Below are 17,478 nucleotides of genomic sequence, written 5' to 3'. Positions count from 1 at the left end.
TTGCTTTTATTATAAAGTCCCAAGAGGTACCTTTGATTTAGATACCTCCTGTAAAAGCATCAGAGAGGTGATGCCCTGTAGCACCTCTGCCTAATGCCTGGGTCAGACACTTCCCCTCACCTAGATCCAGTGCCTGCAGACATGTTGTCCTGTCTCACAGCTCTGAGGGTGGGTTTGGAAAGATAGTGACTTTGCCATATTTTCCAGCAGTGCTAGCCTCCTGTGCATTTAGATCCCCTGCAGGTCACTTAATAAGGGTGTTATTCCTGGCTGGGATGCAATGTGACTGTTTGAGTATTAAAACACTTGAAATATGTCATGTGGGAACTCAGAGCCCATGGGCAGAGTATAAGACCATAGATCATTTCACTGCATGAGCTTTATGCTGTGCCAATCACACACACATAACCCTTCTTCCACTCACAATCCTCTTCTCCCTCTGCTTTTGGAAGGAGAATTTCAAATATGGGGGCCCAAGTTTAGGTGCCAAAGTCCACCTAAATAGGTCCCTAAAGACATGGTCTGAATTTCAAAAGTGCCAGACAACCAGCAGCTCCCATTAACTTCCCTGGGAGCTACTGGGTGCTTAGCACTTTTGACAATCAGGCCACCTATTAAAGAGCCTAATTTTAGGGCTCTATTATCAAAAATCTTGGCCTCAGTGTAAAGAACTGGAATAACCAAGTAGAGAGCAAAGTTGCATAGAATGGTGAGTAGCCACTGCTCCATTAAACATAGGAAATGTTGAACAAATGAAAAGGTCCTGATGAGTAGTCTGTTGTACCCCAGTACAGATTTAACTCTGTGTCTATCATCAGTTTAACTTCCGCTTGGATACTGAACATTGTATTCGACCCAGTGGTATATTCAGTATCTTATGTAACTCCAATTTTTTCTTAATATTCCAAACTCTGTGCTTTTCTCTTTTATGCCCCATGATGTCTAATGCATTTTACCCCCTGGTGCCTTTATGAGACAGATACCACAGTTAAGGTAGGAGGATTAATATACTACATTTATCTATCTCAAGCAAAATGTTTATCTTTGGAAGCTCTTAAGAGAAAATTTAGCTTAGCTCTTTTCCTTAGTTCACATGCTTTGACATTAGGAGCTTTGTATGTTCTGGCTTAGTAAAGCCACCCATGACTGTGCTCTGTGGGAGAGGAAGGGGTGATATTGCAGTACTGGCCTGGGATGCAGAGGCTTGGGTTCAATATCTGATCCTCCCTCAGGCTTCTTGTTTGACCTTGGGCAAGTGCCTCATCTGTAAAATAGCAATATTACTTCCCTTCATCACAGGGCTGGTGGGAGGGTAAGTTAATTAATGGTCGGGGAGTACTTCGTTGCAGGACTGAAATTATGAGAACCCAATACATAAACTCAATTGACAGAATCCAGAACTGTAAATGCTTTATCCCATGCTGTGTAACGCAACTACTTTATCGAAAACAAGATTTGTGACTGTTTAGGGGGACAGATAATGGGAATTATTTAGGCAATAAATGACCTTTTCAATGTTGGAGAAAATATATGACCACTACTAATCTTATGGAGGCTCACTCCCCGATTCTGAATTATTATCTCACCCCCCAGAAGCATACCATCATTTATCCTGTTCATTCGGGTCTGTGCTGGAGAGATGATTTATCTCCAAAGTTAGTGATCTGAGGACAGGTTGTAGAGAGCAAACTGAACTATCAGTCCCAACATTTCTTGATGTTACTGATGGCTGGGAAACTTGTTCCTGCTGCAGCTTGGAAGAACATGATTCCATCGGGTATTAAAGATTTGCTGAAACCAGTCTAGCAAATTAGGGAGATGGAAAGATTAACTGTTGCTGTACAGTAAAAGCACAAACTTCTATCAGTTATGCTCTTTTCCAACATGATGGAAATATCACTGTAATTACTAATTAAAGAACCCTATGTAGAGATAGTTCTAGTAGTATGGGATAGATTTTATTAGAATTGTACTAGTGCCTAACTGGTTGGCACTTGTTATTACAATAAGAACTGAGCACAGGGAGCTCCTACTCATCTCTAAACTGACCAAAACAGAGAACTTCTAGAGGGTACATTAAATACACTTGCTGTCACTGCATTTCTGTTCGTACTCAGGGGTAGGGATTATCTCCCTGATTTCTCTGTAAAAATCTATCAATAGTAGAGCATTCACAGTTGGGCATTTTAGGTTAATTCCCTCACCGTTTTTTGTTCCTCTACCTATACATGAGGGGAGGGAAATTAAAAAGATAAATTGACTCTTTATCTCTCAAAGTGTGCATAACCATAAGGGATGGTAAAATGGGAGCTAGAACTATATATATATAGTTATGGAAGAAAAAAGTCTTGCTGTATACAGGCAAATGAGTCAAAAGAATTGATTATAGAAAGATATCTGTTGATTCTTATCTAATCCAATTCCCATCACATATCCATATTGCCACTAGACTCCCACATTCCATCTGATCACCCGGGAGACATTTCCCCTGGTTTCTGATTGGAAGATTTAGGAAACCCCCCACAAGTTGCCCTTTCCTCTTCTCGGAGGCAAATCCAGCCCCCTCCTTCTGAGCTGCAGGAGGCCCCTTGGCAAGGGAACTGATGTAGTTATACAGCACTGTTGGAAGGGGCTGGATATGAGTCCGCTGGGCTTCTGTTGCTGTTTTTGTTGGTTTTGCGGACTGCTGTTTTAATCATTTGTCAGGATACACAGAGAGCTTTTTTGTCTTGTGTACTCAAATGAAAATAAATATATTCCTGACTCTGCCAATGACCAGTCATATAATCCTGGACAAGCCATTTAATATTTCTGTCCACCAAACTTCCCCTCTGTAAAACAGCTCTAATCATGTTAAGCTTCCTCCTAAGGGTGCTGTGTGAATTAGTATTTGTAAATTGCTATAAAATGCTAGGGTTGAATACCTACATTAGAACTGAGCCTGAACCAAAAGCCTGGACCTAAACATTCCTGAACTTCGTCAAAGTTTGGATCCAGATCTTATCTTTGCAAATCAAGCCCATCATTAATAGAAACACAAAATATTTCAATCTAGATATTGGTGTATCTTTTCTACAGAAAGAAACAGAGGACTCACTTCCAATGTCTGGCCGTAGCTTTTTGTCATATTCCCTCAGCAACTTGTTTAATATGAGAGTCGCATCTGTGTCTTGAGTTTTTGGAGCTAATACCCATTTCTGGTTGCCTGTTACATCTTCATATTCATCCTCTTCAACCTTTCTGGAACTGCAATACAAAAATAAAATGTTATGTTACATAAATAAAATCTGAATTTACGTTAACTAAATCTCACCAGGCACTCAAGAAGTTTGGGTTCTTTATTCTGTTTCAGCTATCTAATTTTAGAAGTATTTTGTTAAAGGAGGCATTTATTGCCAGAAGTGAAAGAGACTGTGTAAGGGGCACGAACTGAAAATAATTATATAATCCATCTCACACCACTGATTTCTCACAGGAACTTCAATCTGTGGATTAATGCAGGGAGCAGACTAGGTCACTTTTTTTTTTTGAAAAATCAGCAGAATAACTGATAGGTAACTGGTAACTCCCTGGTGACTGGGTAACTGGTAACAGAATTCTAAGGTGGGTAAACATCCTGTAGTATTATACTGACTCCTTCAACCCAGCTGATTCATCTCTTGCACAGCAGGCTAATAAGAATATTAAAAATTCAGCTCTTTTAATACTTCCTGATCATTTCATTCTATTAATAAATTATTACGCTATCAATGTTTTTTTTGAATTTCAGAACTTAATGCATTACAAGGGTTAGAATTAAGAACATACTTCTTGAATGTAATATGACTTATCACAAGTACATAAATATGTTGCATAAGTCTCTTTGAATCTCAGAGTCCAAGCCATTCTGGTTTTATAGTTCTGTACTTTGGGCATTTCAGGAGCTAAGATTCCTCTTTCTACAAGAGGTAGATTATCTTTGTTATGTGACTAAAGCATTAAAATAAGTTGACAACTAATAATTGTCCAGAAACTTTAGCTAGTGCCAGTGGTGCTGGAACTAAGAGTGCGGGAGGTGCAGCTGCCCCCCCTGGCTTGAAGTGGTTTCCATTATATACAGAAAGAAAAGGAGTACTTGTGGCACCTTAGAGACTAACCAATTTATTTGAGCATAAGCTTTCATGAGCTACAGCTCACTTCATCAGATGCATACTGTGGAAAGTGTAGAAGATCTTTTTATATACACACAAAGCATGAAAAAATACCTCCCCCCACCCCACTCTCCTGCTGGTAATAGCTTATCTAAAGTGATCACTCTCCTTACAATGTGTATGATAATCAAGTTGGGCCATTTCCAGCACAAATCCAGGGTTTAACAAGAATATCTGAGGGGGGGGGGGGGTAGGAAAAAACAAGGGGAAATAGGTTACCTTGCATAATGACTTAGCCACTCCATTTCCCCTTGTTTTTTCCTACCCCTCCCCCCTCCTCAGACGTTCTTGTTAAACCCTGGAATTGTGCTGGAAATGGCCCACCTTGATTATCATACACATTGTAAGGAGAGTGATCATTTTCGATAAGCTATTACCAGCAGGAGAGTGGGGTGGGAGGAGGTATTTTTTCATGCTTTGTGTGTATATAAAAAGATCTTCTACACTTTCCACAGTATGCATCCGATGAAGTGAGCTGTAGCTCACGAAAGCTTATGCTCAAATAAATTGGTTAGTCTCTAAGGTGCCACAAGTACTCCTTTTCTTTTTGCGAATACAGACTAACACGGCTGTTACTCTGAAAGACTGTCATGAGATTTTCATATATGCAGCTGGAATAAGGATGATCTCAGTGGTGAAACTTTGGGCCTGATTCTCCATTGCCTTCTACATTGCATATGCCATTCTGATGTGGTGTAATTTTACTCCCATTTTGCAAAGTGTGAAGGACTACGCAAGGTGCAAAGCAGTAGAGAATCAGATGCATAGGCCATATGTACATTAGAGATTTGCCCAGATTAGAGCTATCTGTAAAGCTGCATCAGTGCAAGCCCCAAATATAGACAAGGCTATAGACTCTTTAAACTTGCTTTCTCCCATTCCTTCAGTACCAATTTCTTGATCTTCTGGGGCACACTGCAAGTCTAAACTCTTTGCTCAGGCTTTTTATGAAAGGATGAGTTGAATTAGGTCTAGAATTTATTTGTATTTCTTCTTTGGTGGGTTCAGGAGTACTTTGGGAGGGGTGTGGATTATTATTTTTATAATGCTTTTAAATGTCTAGATTGTCTGTGATGGGCACCATGTATAAATAGAAAAACATCCACAATTATCATAGTGAATAAAGATTTTATTCAGGGTACCATTCTCCAAATCCTTCAAAGAATATACCATATATAAAGGGGGGGTTTGGGGGTGGGGGGGGAGCAGTTTTTTCCCTGTTCACGTGAAGCCTATATAGAATTATTTCTGAATGGAGCTACTGGGAGTTCTATGTGTGGAAGACTTGTAGGATGACGCCTGAAAGATATAGAACTAAATGTGGGAGAGGGAAGCATTTTAAATAATGAAACTTTATTTCCTGGGGCACAAGCTATAACTTTCAGCTCCTCTTGCTCATTGAGGTCACTCAATCTAAGGTTGTTTTTTTTTTTCTTTGAGACTCCTGATAAGCCAAATATTTGTAATGCAACATTTTCAGAATGATTCTCAAACGTGCACTATTTTTCGATACACATTTCTTGGGTCCAGCAATTAATGATCTGCATTGTTGGGTGAATTATGAATGAAAACCATCCTTTTGGCAAATTCTGTCCTGAGCTGTTCCCATTAAAGGAATCAGGTTGCACGGGTGTAAATGAGGGCCATGTTCATTCTAGCACATTGATTTTGTATAGTGGTTCACATTTTAGATATTAGCTTCTTTAAAACTCATAATCAACAATAATCTAACACTTGCCAGATATTTTAAATCTTCTTCCTCCACTAAATAGTTTCCCGGAAAGCTATATCCAGGAGGTTTGTGTTTTCTTCTCGATGCTTGATTGCAACTGGGGGTTGGAAGAGGTACCTAAATTTTCAGAGTAATTCATGCTAACTACAGTGATGTGCATTATGTATATCTTTACAGGCACTTTTATTACCTTTATGTATGTGCTCCTAAACCAATAGGCTCCTACTAAGCATTTAGGATGCACTGTCATAGCTAAACTGCTTAGTCCCCACTCCCAAGAGAGACAACCATATTCCAAGACTTTCCAACAGCCACAGGAAAAGAGGGGCTGTTTTCTTCCTATGTTGAGAAATGGAAAGCAGAGCTGTCACCCCTCCAAGTTCTTATTATGTAACAGGTTTCAGAGTAACAGCCGTGTTAGTCTGTATTAGCAAAAAGAAAAGGAGTACTTGTGGCACCTTAGAGACTAACCAATTTATTTGAGCATAAGCTTTCATGAGCTACAGCTCACTTCATCGGATGCATACTGTGGAAAGTGTAGAAGATCTTTTTATATACACACAAAGCATGAAAAAAACCTCCTCCCACCCCACTCTCCTGCTGGTAATAGCTTATCTAAAGTAACCACCTCCTTACAATGTGTATGATAATCAAGGTGGGCCATTTCCAGCACAAATCCAGGGTATAAGAAGAATGTCTGAGGAGGGGGGGGAGTAGGAAAAAACAAGGGGAAATAGGTTACCTTGCATAATGACTTAGCCACTCCCAGTCTCTGGGATGTTGTTATTAGGCCCTGTGATGGTGTCCCCTGAATAGATATGTGGGCACAGTTGGCAACGGGCTTTGTTGCAAGGATAGGTTCCTGGGTTAGTGGTTCTGTTGTGTGGTATGTGGTTGCTGGTGACTATTCGCTTCAGGTTAGGGGGCTGTCTGTAGGCAAGGACTGGCCTGTCTCCCAAGATTTGTGAGAGTGTTGGGTCATCCTTCAGGATAGGTTGTAGATCCTTAATAATGCGTTGGAGGGGTTTTAGTTGGGGGCTGAAGGTGATGGCTAGTGGCGTTCTGTTATTTTCTTTGTTAGGCCTGTCCTGTAGTAAGTGACTTCTGGGAACTCTTCTGGCTCTATCAATCTGTTTCTTCACTTCCACAGGTGGGTATTGTAGTTGTAAGAATGCTTGATAGAGATCTTGTAGGTGTTTGTCTCTGTCTGAGGGGTTGGAGCAAATGCATTGATCTACAAGATCTCTATCAAGCATATCTATTCAGGGGACACCATCATAGGGCCTAATAACATCAGCCACACTATCAGAGGCTCGTTCACCTGCACATCCACCAATGTGATATATGCCATCATGTGCCAGCAATGCCCCTCTGCCATGTACATTGGTCAAACTGGACAGTCTCTACGTAAAAGAATAAATGGACACAAATCAGATGTCAAGAATTATAACATTCATAAACCAGTCGGAGAACACTTCAATCTCTCTGGTCACACGATTACAGACATGAAAGTTGCTATATTACAACAAAAAAACTTCAAATCCAGACTCCAGTGAGAAACTGTTGAATTGGAATTCATTTGCAAATTGGATACAATTAACTTAGGTTACCTTTCATAATGACTTAGCCACTCCCAGTCTCTATTCAAGCCTATTTCCCCTTGTTTTTTCCTGCCCCCCTCCCCTCCTCAGACGTTCTTGTTAAACCCTGGATTTGTGCTGGAAATGGCCCACCTTGATTATCATACACATTGTAAGGAGAGTGATCACTTTAGATAAGCTATTACCAGCAGGAGAGTGGGGTGGGAGGAGGTATTTTTTCATGCTTTGTGTGTATAAAAAGATCTTCTACACTTTCCACAGTATGCATCCAATGAAGTGAGCTGTAGCTCACCAAAGCTTATGCTCAAATAAATTGGTTAGTCTCTAAGGTGCCACAAGTACTCCTTTTCTTATTATGTAACACTCGCTTTTTTTTTTATTTTACTGTGAGAGGAGCAAACCAAACCACACCGTGGTGCACTCCCCAAAAAAACCACAACAGAGAAGGAAGCTTGAAATGCTATAGGAAGGCGTTTTCTTTAACGGGTAAAAGTTGCCTGGAGCCTCAGTTTCTAGATCTTGCCATCTGCTCTGAAGAGCTGACAGTAATAAACAATGAGGTAACCATGGGCTGGGGTGGGGGAGGTTGGAGGAAAAATTGTGTCTGCGGGGAATGAGTGAGGTGAGCTGACAAGGGGTTTGAGAAGCATTCTCTCCCCAGGGTTTGGTTTACAGAGAAAAAGCCTGAATGTCCACGTAATCAGGAATTCAGCATTTCAGGTTGAAAATGACTATGAACGAGATTGAGTGTGTGCGTGCGTGGGAGAGAAAGCGAGCAAGTTAACTCTCAGTGTGTCTGCGCCTTTTCACTTCAGTGTGCTGTGTTCAGGGGAGATGCTGGCAGCATTCCCAGCAGCCGGTCCATGGGAGACATAAGGGTCTGCCAGAAAGTTCGCCAGCGAGAAATGCTGGGCTGGACGCTGGAGTTTAAACTGAGAGTATGCGCGATGCAGATTGCACACCAGCCCTGCCGTGTCAATGACAGGGTATTTACCCCAGCTCTCCTCATCAGAGTTTTCTGAAGAGTTCTTCGTGTCCGTTTTTCTCCTCTTAGGGCTCAACCTTTGGTCTCTGTTGTAAGAACTGGCCAATCACCTACGTTTTCAAGTGTTGCACTAAATATTATAGATTAATAATAATCTACCAAGAGGGAGTTTCTGTCACTAAGGGCTTGATCCTGGGAGTGGCTAAGTGCCCTGAACTTTCCTTGGAGAGCCCGATTCTGCAACACTTGCTCACCTGAGTAACTCTTACTCCTGCAGTTCTCCAATTCATGTGAACGGAACTCAGGTGAACAAGGGGTGTTCCTGTGAGGAAGGGTCTGCTGGAGATCAGCTCCCAGCAGACTAAGGGGGGGCAGACTTACAAAGTGCACAATCTCCGGAGGGCCAGGATGACATTTCCATAGTGACGTTTCCACAGTGGATGGTTGTGTGATTATTAAGGTATTATCATAACCCCTTCATACTATTATCAACAGAAAACCTCCCCGTGGATAACCTCAGAGGAGAAATTTAGGCACTAAAAACCGCTTTGATCTTGCCGAAAAAATCACCATCGCAAGAAATTCAGAGGACCTGTTTGCATCCGTTGCAGGGCCAGAACTAGCGAAGCTTGCACTAGCCTTTTGGTGACTTGGTCGTTGGCTTGTCTGAGTTACCTTTTCCTAGGCAGACCTCACCTGCCTCCAGCCAGAGCCTCCCGTCCTTCCCTCTCCTGCTTTCCTTGGCTTTCTTGAATCCTTGAGGCAGGTACTTTGAAGACTAAACCCCCGATTGAATGGTACTCTTGACCAAGCCACACGCTGCACAGTACATAAAAGAACCGCGCCATGTCTATTAAGTGGGTACAGCTGCAGAGAGAATCCAGTTGGCAACCCTCGGGGCTCGGCTAATTCCAGAACAAGCGAAGTAATGGGGAAACTTTTCGCAGACCCAGGTGAAGCGGAGAGATTTTATCCAACTCCCTGGCAGAAGCCTAAGGATCTCCGTTTCTCGAGCCTTATATTACAATCCTGAGTACAAAAACCTGTCCGAGGTGACGGCTAATGACAGTGAATGGAGGGATGGTGGGGGCTGACAGCAACTAGCTAGTTTAGCTACACTACAGAGCAGGCAGAATACAAATAGTGCAGAGGAAAACGGGGGCAAAAGAGGGGGGGGGGAATAGCCTCCTGTGTCTCTCGGACTAAGTATTTTCCCAACTGTGTGTATGATATTTCGGCATGAGCAACAAACATTACATGGAAGCATCTGGGAGGAAACACGGGAAGGGGCTGCACAGCGCAGACTTACCAGGCTTGAAACACTGCCAGGAGGAAGAAAAGCACCAGAAGCTTTGCTGACATGATCCGAGCAGGTACCAGGTGCAGCAGGACGGAATAAATGTTGCCGGACGTTCACACGCAAAATAATGAGGCGATGGGATGGGATACCGCTCGGATTCTCTCGCTCTCCTGTTGTATTCCCAGCTCTAGCCCGGGGGAGGGAGTGTGTGTGCGTGTGTGTGTGTGTGGGGGGGGGTGAATATCCCCTTTGCACTGCTCCAAAAACCCAAAGCCACACACCCAAGGAGACTCTCCCAGCTCCCAGGGCAAAGCCAGCTCCACGGGCGGGCAGGTGCTGGGGAGCTCCAGCACTTCCCCTCGCTGGCAGTCACTGGGCTGGAATAAGGTAGCGGCCCCTCCTGCTTGTCAGAGGTGTATTAGCCAGGCACCTTCCGTGGGGAGCGGCGAGCGAGACCAGGCACCACCAGGACAGCAGGCGGGGGGCGGGGGCGGGGGGCAGTAGCGCCCCAGTGGAGACCCCCCCTCAGCCCGGGCCCTGCCCCGCAGCCAGGCGCGCTCCAGCCCGGACGCAGCGGGGCTGCGAGAGGTGGCTCAGCCCCCAGCCCCTGGGTCCCCGGCCCGGACCCACAGGTACCCCCGGCGTGGCCCGAAAGCAGCAGAGTCTGCCGGGGAGCCCTTCCCCCACCCGCGGCTCCCGCACCGATAGGCAGGGGGGAGAAGGGAGAGGGAACTCCCTCCCTGGGGCAGTTAAATGACCGCCAGCCGCAGGCTTGGGCTCTGCCCCGGCGCGGCTGCTGGTGCTGGGCTGGCCGCGTCCCCGGCGGCGAGTCTGGACAGGAAGGACCCAAGCCCAGCCTGGCGAGCCGTTGCTGTGGGTTTCCTGGCACACGCGGGGAGGTCTCTGACAGTTGCAATAATTATAAGGCTGGAAACCAGCGTGGGGCGGGGAGGTTCAGATCCCCCCCAGGCACAACTTGACGTGGAGCGGGTGTGTGCGCTCGTGTGTGTGTGTGTGTGTGCGCGGTGCAGCCGGAATCTGCCCTCCTCTGGGAGACAATTCCGGGGTACGGGCCAACACGGGAACCCTTTGCTTTGCTTAGTAGTGCAGACACGCGTACCCGCCCCCAGCCCAACCCGCACTTGGTAACTGTGGCCCCGGGTGGGCTGGGTTACTATTTAGAACTGTGAACTGAGATCATTGATGTAGGTGGTGGTGGTGCATGTTACAACAGACGTACAATAAATACCCCAAGTCTCTGATATGTTTGCCATGGGTACGTCTAAATAATGTATTCTCCACCATAGGGAATAAGTGTTCAGAAGCAAGTTTGACCCAAAGTGTTTTCAAGCCAACACACATAATAGCTTGGACCTGAACAGCATGTGAACCTGAACCTGAAACTTGGATCTGAACACACTGCGATTAAAAAATATCGTGGACATGATTTTTTGTTTACTACTTCAGGTCTGTGCACCTCTCAGGTATCAGACGAATAATACCCACCTTGCCTTGAAAACAGAACAAAAGCAGTCAAAAGATTTGATTTACATTACACAAATATAGAAACAAGAAATCCTGATAAAAATACATTATATATTCATTTTGTTGTGAAAGTAAATCAGGCATAATTTCTTCCTTTCCCCCTCGAGGGCTTCTAAGTGATCATAAATGAAAATGAAATGAAAAAAAAATTAAATCAAATAAAAAAAGAAGTTATATATTAAATTGTAATCTTGTGCTCAGAATAACTTGTAATGTGAAGTCTAAAAATAGCTGCAGAGATAACTAGAAGGATTTTGTTCCCGAAGTTATTTATTATTGGAATGATACAGCTTAAAGGGAATTCACCGTGATCTGGGCACTTAACTTTCAATGGTGCACATTTCCGGAACCTATAGTTTCATTTGTCCTATTATACATTAGTTCTTATGTGTTGACTTTATCTAATTACATTGAATGCAAATTATTATGAATCACCTGTTATCAAATCTGTATCTCCCTCATATCGCCAGCAGGGGAATCCAGGCTAACTATGGAACCTCCTGTTCTTTGAAACAAGAGGGATCAGAAGTTCAAAGGGAAGCTTTATTTTCATTTTCAGTGCTCTAAAATTCCCCATACTGCTTATGTCATAGTGTAGGGCTTTGAAATGTTAATTTTATATTAAGAGCCCTCTTTTGCGATGCTTTGATATGTTCATTTGAAAGGTTATCTGCAATTATCAACATTTTTTTTAGGATAAATGACCATATTTCAGGTGTTTAAAACAGACTAAGGTAGATTTATAAAGGCATGTTACTGAAGGAATGTATTTAGTACCTTTGCATAACTCATTGTTCATAAACGGAACTATTGCTATCTTAGGTCTCAGTGAAAGTTGGCTTTTCCTTCAACAATGTAGTATATAATATACATTGTATTTGTCTTCCCTATTGGGAAGTATATTATCTAAAGTTAAAGTTCATCTTAAACTCCCACCTTAACGTTCCTGGCGATTTGGGAAGAGAGGCAAGCGTTATATAAACAACGGTTTTACAAATACCAGCCACACTTTCGCCAGCTTTAAGGACATAAGGAAATTGCACGGAAGCAGATTGTCCGAGGACGCCTGCTAAAGCGGACACACTGCTCAGAAGAACCTGCACCGGAGCTGGACACAACATTGTGTGCAATTATTCACGGCGGTGAAATCGGGAAAAGCTGGCGCGAGCCCTTGCTAAGCTGGTGTCCCAGCTGCAATAGGACAGGCGGATGTTATCTCATATGGGGCTGTCTCTCCGGGGATTTCCATTTGTGTCGGGGCGTTTCGCAAGTGTTGTTGTTGTTGGGTTTTTTTTTTTTTTTTGTATGCGCATGAGCAGTCTCTGCTCGCTGTTGTCGAGTCCCAGCGCCTACCCCCCGATTCAGCACCCGAGGCGTGGACAGCTCCCGGGGCGGCTAGCGGGCGCGGCGTTTCCTGGGCTGCCTTCCTGCAGGTTTGGCCCAGTCTGCGAGCGGGCCCGGACGGCTAACTGTGCAGCTGCAAAAATGCCAGGAACAATAGGAGACGATCGCTGCTTGCAAGTCGCACGGATCCCACTTCCCAGGGTCCCACTTCCAGCGCGGGCTGAGGAGTTTGTCTTTGGGAGCAGCTAGTACTGAAACCCCGACTGATTTCACTCTGCCGCGGGGGCGAGGGAAATGTGTCCGAGAGCCGAATGGCTCGCTCGGGTTCACAGGCAGGAGTGTACCATCCCGAGGCTTCTCCTTCTGCTGGTGACAAGGAAGAGCTGCTACTTGCAGGGTTCTTCGAGGCTGCAGGAGCCTCTTGCGGCTGCTCTGAGAAATACCTCTGGAGGGGGGCTTCGTTTTCCTTTTCCAGCTGAGCTCAGCGGTAGCTTTGGCTAGGGGCAAGCCACGTGAAGCACTGGTTAGAGGCGATTTGCAAGTGATCCCAGGGTAACGCCGGATCCTCCAGCAGCTGTCTGGAAGGCTGCGGTTTAATAGCAGGAGGCAAGTGCCCACCAGGGAAAAAGTGGGTGGAGATAGTTTTTAAAATGATGGGGAGTTTTGGTAAGGAATCCCGCCCTGCCACCCGCCACAGACTGAAAGAGGCCTAGCTCTTAAAGCTGAGGTACGGATCGTCTAGTCCTCACGGGGTCCCCTCTAGAAAAACCTGTAATCAGACAAAAGGTGGTTGCTTGGTCCATAGTGCACAAGTATGTCAATGGCCCACTTCACCTTGAGTGGCCCCTTCCTTTAGTGGAAGTCGTTCGCACATCTTCTATTTGTTCCGCTTTGTATTTCACTGTGACCCTTTCCCAGACCTGGAGAAGAGCTCCTTGTAGCTGGGAAGCTTCTCTCTTTCACCAGCAGAAGTTGGTCCAATAAAAGATATTATCTCAGGCACCTTGTCTCTCTAATATCCCAAGGGCATTTAATTAGCTAGGCATCACCGCCAAACAATGGTGAAACCAGCTCCTCTGTTTTCTGTCCAGTATAGCAGAGGCAGCAACTTTAATCTTATACAGCAGCACCTCTGGTGTAATATACCACCTATAGAAAAGGCTCCAGTGTCTGTTTCTGGGTGAAGCTTGTTCCTGTAACTAATTCAGGGCCTGATTCACCACTGACTTGCTTCACTCCCATAACTCCCTCAAAACCAGTCCATGTACTGTCACCTAAAACGAGTTAAGCAGTGTTGAATTAGTCCCTTACTCCCCCCTTACCCTTTACACAGTACAAGCCAGCTAGCCTTGTCCACCCTCCCCATTCCCATCCCATTGTCTCTTCCATCCACGTCTCATGTTGTCCCAAATGAGATTCTAAACTCTTTGATGCAGAGACCCTGTCTTCAGCCAAAAGTACCCTTAAAAGTTTTCTGGACATAGCTATGGTGGTTATGGGTGTCATTTTTATCAACATAGCTATGCCAGACAAAGCCCTACTGTAAAAGCATAAAGGCACTTTTGCCTGTGTAACTTGTTTTGTTCCCTGAACTAGGATAAGCTATATGGGCAAACACACTTTTATGTGAGTATAGTATGTCTACTCCAGGAGTGTTTTACTGGTATATACCCGCAAAGCCCTTCTAGTGCAGACAAGGCCTTCACCATACAGCACAATGGAACCCAGGTCCTGACTGCAGCCTCTGGGCATTGTTACTGTAATACAAATAATTACAGTGCTGCAAATCCTAGCACATTTCTTCTGTTGCATTGAAATACACACACATGTGGATCATTTACTGTTCCATTGCAGCAGCCTCAATGGATGCTATCAAAGGAAGCAGACACCCTTCTAGCACACCTGTCCAAGTGTACAGTGGGGGTCTATATTGAAGAAAAATCCCTTCCTGGTATTCACAAATGATTACCTTGCACCCTGAAGCAAGATAACTGATTGCTGTTGTTAGGAGAGCATATAGTGCTACAAGTGTCATAAATTATCATCAAATCAGCCAGCCCTTACAAAACTCCTCTTGTGGTGTTTAACTGAATGGCCTCCCGTGGTAATGAATTCCAGAACTCAGTTATAACTTCATAATGCTGTATTACCCATCCTTGGTTCTAAATTTATTGTAAGCAAGAGTCCCCTTCTTTCTGTAATAGAGAAAAAATAGACCTGATCCAGCTGTGATCCTGAACCCCATATTCTTCTCAGTGATATTAGTATGATGTGATTATGGCATAATTATGATGCATTTTATGCAAGATATGTCAAGTGAAATAACATTGAAAAGGTAGTGATTTGCTGAATATGATGATCCTATTTGTAGGCATGTATCATTTTTGTATCTGAACTTATGAATATTGACTGTCTCTGCATTTCCAATGTAGATACACTAGGGGAACACCCACTCGACAAGATGCTTTTATTCTAGACAGTGGTTAGGAAACTGGCCCTTTAGGAAAACAATAGGCCTTAGGAGAAGCTTATCTCCCACCTGGGGAACCTTGCTGAGAATGCTACAGACAGCCTCTGTGTAATGGCTACTATGATTCTACAAAGACATGATGTGACCACATTTCTCTAGACTCCATCTTGGGATGTCAGTGTTTTTTCACAGACCTGGTCTGCGGACCAAGCTCTGAAACAAAGGGTTCCCACCATATGCAGAGGTGGCAGATTTGACTAATTTAAGGTGGTGCCCAGAACAGTTCCAAGTCCCCCACCCCCCAACACACACACACCTGCCTAAGGCTCTGGGAGGAAGTTTGGGTGCCAGAGGGGTGAGGGGCTGGGCTCTGGGAAGGAGTTTGGGTGCGAGCTCTGGGCTGGGGCAGGAGGTTGGGGTGTAGGAGGGAGTGCAGGGGGCAGGCTCTGGGAGGGAGTATGGGTATGGGGTCTGGGGTCTGGGGTGGGGCAGGGGGTTGGGGTGCTGCGCTTACCTTGGACAGCTCCTGAAAGCGACCTGCACCCCCCTCTGGCAGCAGCTCCTAGGTGGGGGGCCAGAGGGGTCTCCGCACACTGCTGCCCACAGGCACTGCCCTGCAGCTCCCATTGGCTGCAGTTGGCAGAGTCGATGCTCGGTGTGGGGGCAGCGTGTGGAGACACACACACACACGGGGCTGCAGGAATGTGATGGCCGCTTTCAGAAGTGAAGAGGGCAGGCAGGAAGCTGCCTTAGCCCCATTGCGCTACCGCTGGTGGCAGCGGGGGCCCCAGGCCCTTTCAAATTGCCCAGGGGTGGCAGGCGGGGCTTGGGGGGACACGCCAGGGGAGGTGTGCAGGGGCAGCAGGTGGGGCCGGGGGAGAGACCCAGCCCCAACTTTGGTGGAGCAGCCGGACCCCTGTGCTCTCATATTGGTGGAGCACAGGCACCACAGGCCCAAACAACTCGCCGCCCCTGGCCGTATGCAAAAGCTACATAAGGTGGAGAGTGACATCATCCGGTTGTTGCCTTAGCTGTCGCCTTCCTATGCAGCAGCTGGTCAAAATGCCTGAATGTAACTGCAGCTGGATGTGTCCCTACCAATATGTATGCTGGTGAAAGGGTAGGCTAGAGAGGGCTTTGCACTTGTCACAGCAGTACAGTGTAAAAGGGAGCCCAGGCTAGTGGGCAAGGGGGGCTCAGTGGTACCCCAGTTCCAGGTGGCACCCCTGGGGGGAACCCGTCACACCAACACCAACCAAAGTTTAAGGGAGTCTCTCTGTTGCTGTCAGTGGACTTTGGATCAGGACCAAAAGAAGGAAATGAGCATTTTACTCTACCATTTATAACATTAACTCTCTCAGTCTAGTTCATGCTCACTTTTGTTCTTCCATACTGATTTCCTCTTCCTCGTGCATTTAACTACACCATTTGCCTTCTCTGGACCTATTCCAGATTTGCTATCTTAAAGTGAAGTGACCGTTATTAAAAACAACACCCCAACGAAAGGACATACTATTGTTTTATTTAATGACATAGTATTTATACGTTCTTGTGATAAATGAAGGGGGGGGGGTAGCTTCCTTTTATGGACACCCAGACAGCCAGTAGCTATAAAATTCCTCTTAGTAGCTGTTCTCTAATTGCTCTACCTGCAAAGATTTAAAAAGTCTCACTGTGATGCATAGGTAAAAGGAAGTGAGTGGACACCTGGCCAAAAGAGCCAATGGGAAGGCTAGAACTTTTTTAAATTGAAAAAAGACTCCCCTTTTGTCTGTCTGTGGTTGTTCTCCTGGGGAGAGGTGAAGAGGACAGCAGCTATGCTGTAAGAGCTTGGGCCAGTTATGAAAAAAACATCAGTATCATACCTAGAAACTACTCATTTAAAACCCCAGATATGTAAGTAGATCAGGAAATGTCAAGGATGATGCGATTAGGTTTATTCCTTTTATTTTGTTATGGCTTGTGGATTCCTCTGTGCTAACCCCAGGTGCTTTTGTTTTGCTTGTAACCTTTAAGCTGGTCCTCAAGAAAGCTATTCTTAGTGCTTAATCCTTGTAGTTGCTCTTTTAAAATCTAGCAATAGCCTGAGTTCCCAGATGTATTTTCTTTCTTTTTTTTATTAATAAAATTTACCTTTTTTAAGAACAGAATTGGATTTTTGTGTCTTAAGAGGTTTGTGCACATGTTGTTTAATTACCTGGTGGCAACAGCTGATTTTCTTTTTTTTTCTTTCTCAGCTCTTCCCCGGAGGGGGCGGGGGTGAAAGGGCTTGAGGGTACCCCACAGGAAGGAATTCCCAAGTGCACCTTCC

The 17,478-nt window shown here is 44.9% G+C and overlaps 1 protein-coding gene across 3 annotated transcripts in view; it reads right to left on the bottom strand.

Moving 5' to 3' along the window:
- Window positions 1–10,326, bottom strand: part of GABRG3 (gamma-aminobutyric acid type A receptor subunit gamma3) — a 529,680-nt gene extending 519,354 nt beyond the window's left edge. For 2 of the 3 annotated variants that reach the window (XM_043537677.1, XM_043537682.1), the window contains exons 1-2: window positions 9,818–10,326; window positions 3,098–3,246 (exon numbers count right to left, since the gene is read on the bottom strand). In XM_043537677.1, coding sequence (XP_043393612.1) covers window positions 3,098–3,246; window positions 9,818–9,870 — 202 coding nt within the window. In that variant the 5' untranslated portion in view covers window positions 9,871–10,326. Of the gene's footprint in view, window positions 1–1,601; window positions 1,803–3,097; window positions 3,247–9,817 lie in introns of those variants that run through there. The other variant, XM_043537685.1, reaches the window with a different exon arrangement.
- Between the last annotated feature and the right edge of the window lie 7,152 nt (window positions 10,327–17,478).

The sequence above is a fragment of the Chelonia mydas genome, chromosome 1 (genome assembly GCF_015237465.2).
Source record: "Chelonia mydas isolate rCheMyd1 chromosome 1, rCheMyd1.pri.v2, whole genome shotgun sequence".
In the NCBI taxonomy this organism is placed as follows: domain Eukaryota; kingdom Metazoa; phylum Chordata; order Testudines; family Cheloniidae; genus Chelonia; species Chelonia mydas.
The sequence above is the reverse complement of the archived record's forward strand: the minus strand, read 5'-3'. Positions and strand labels throughout refer to the sequence as shown.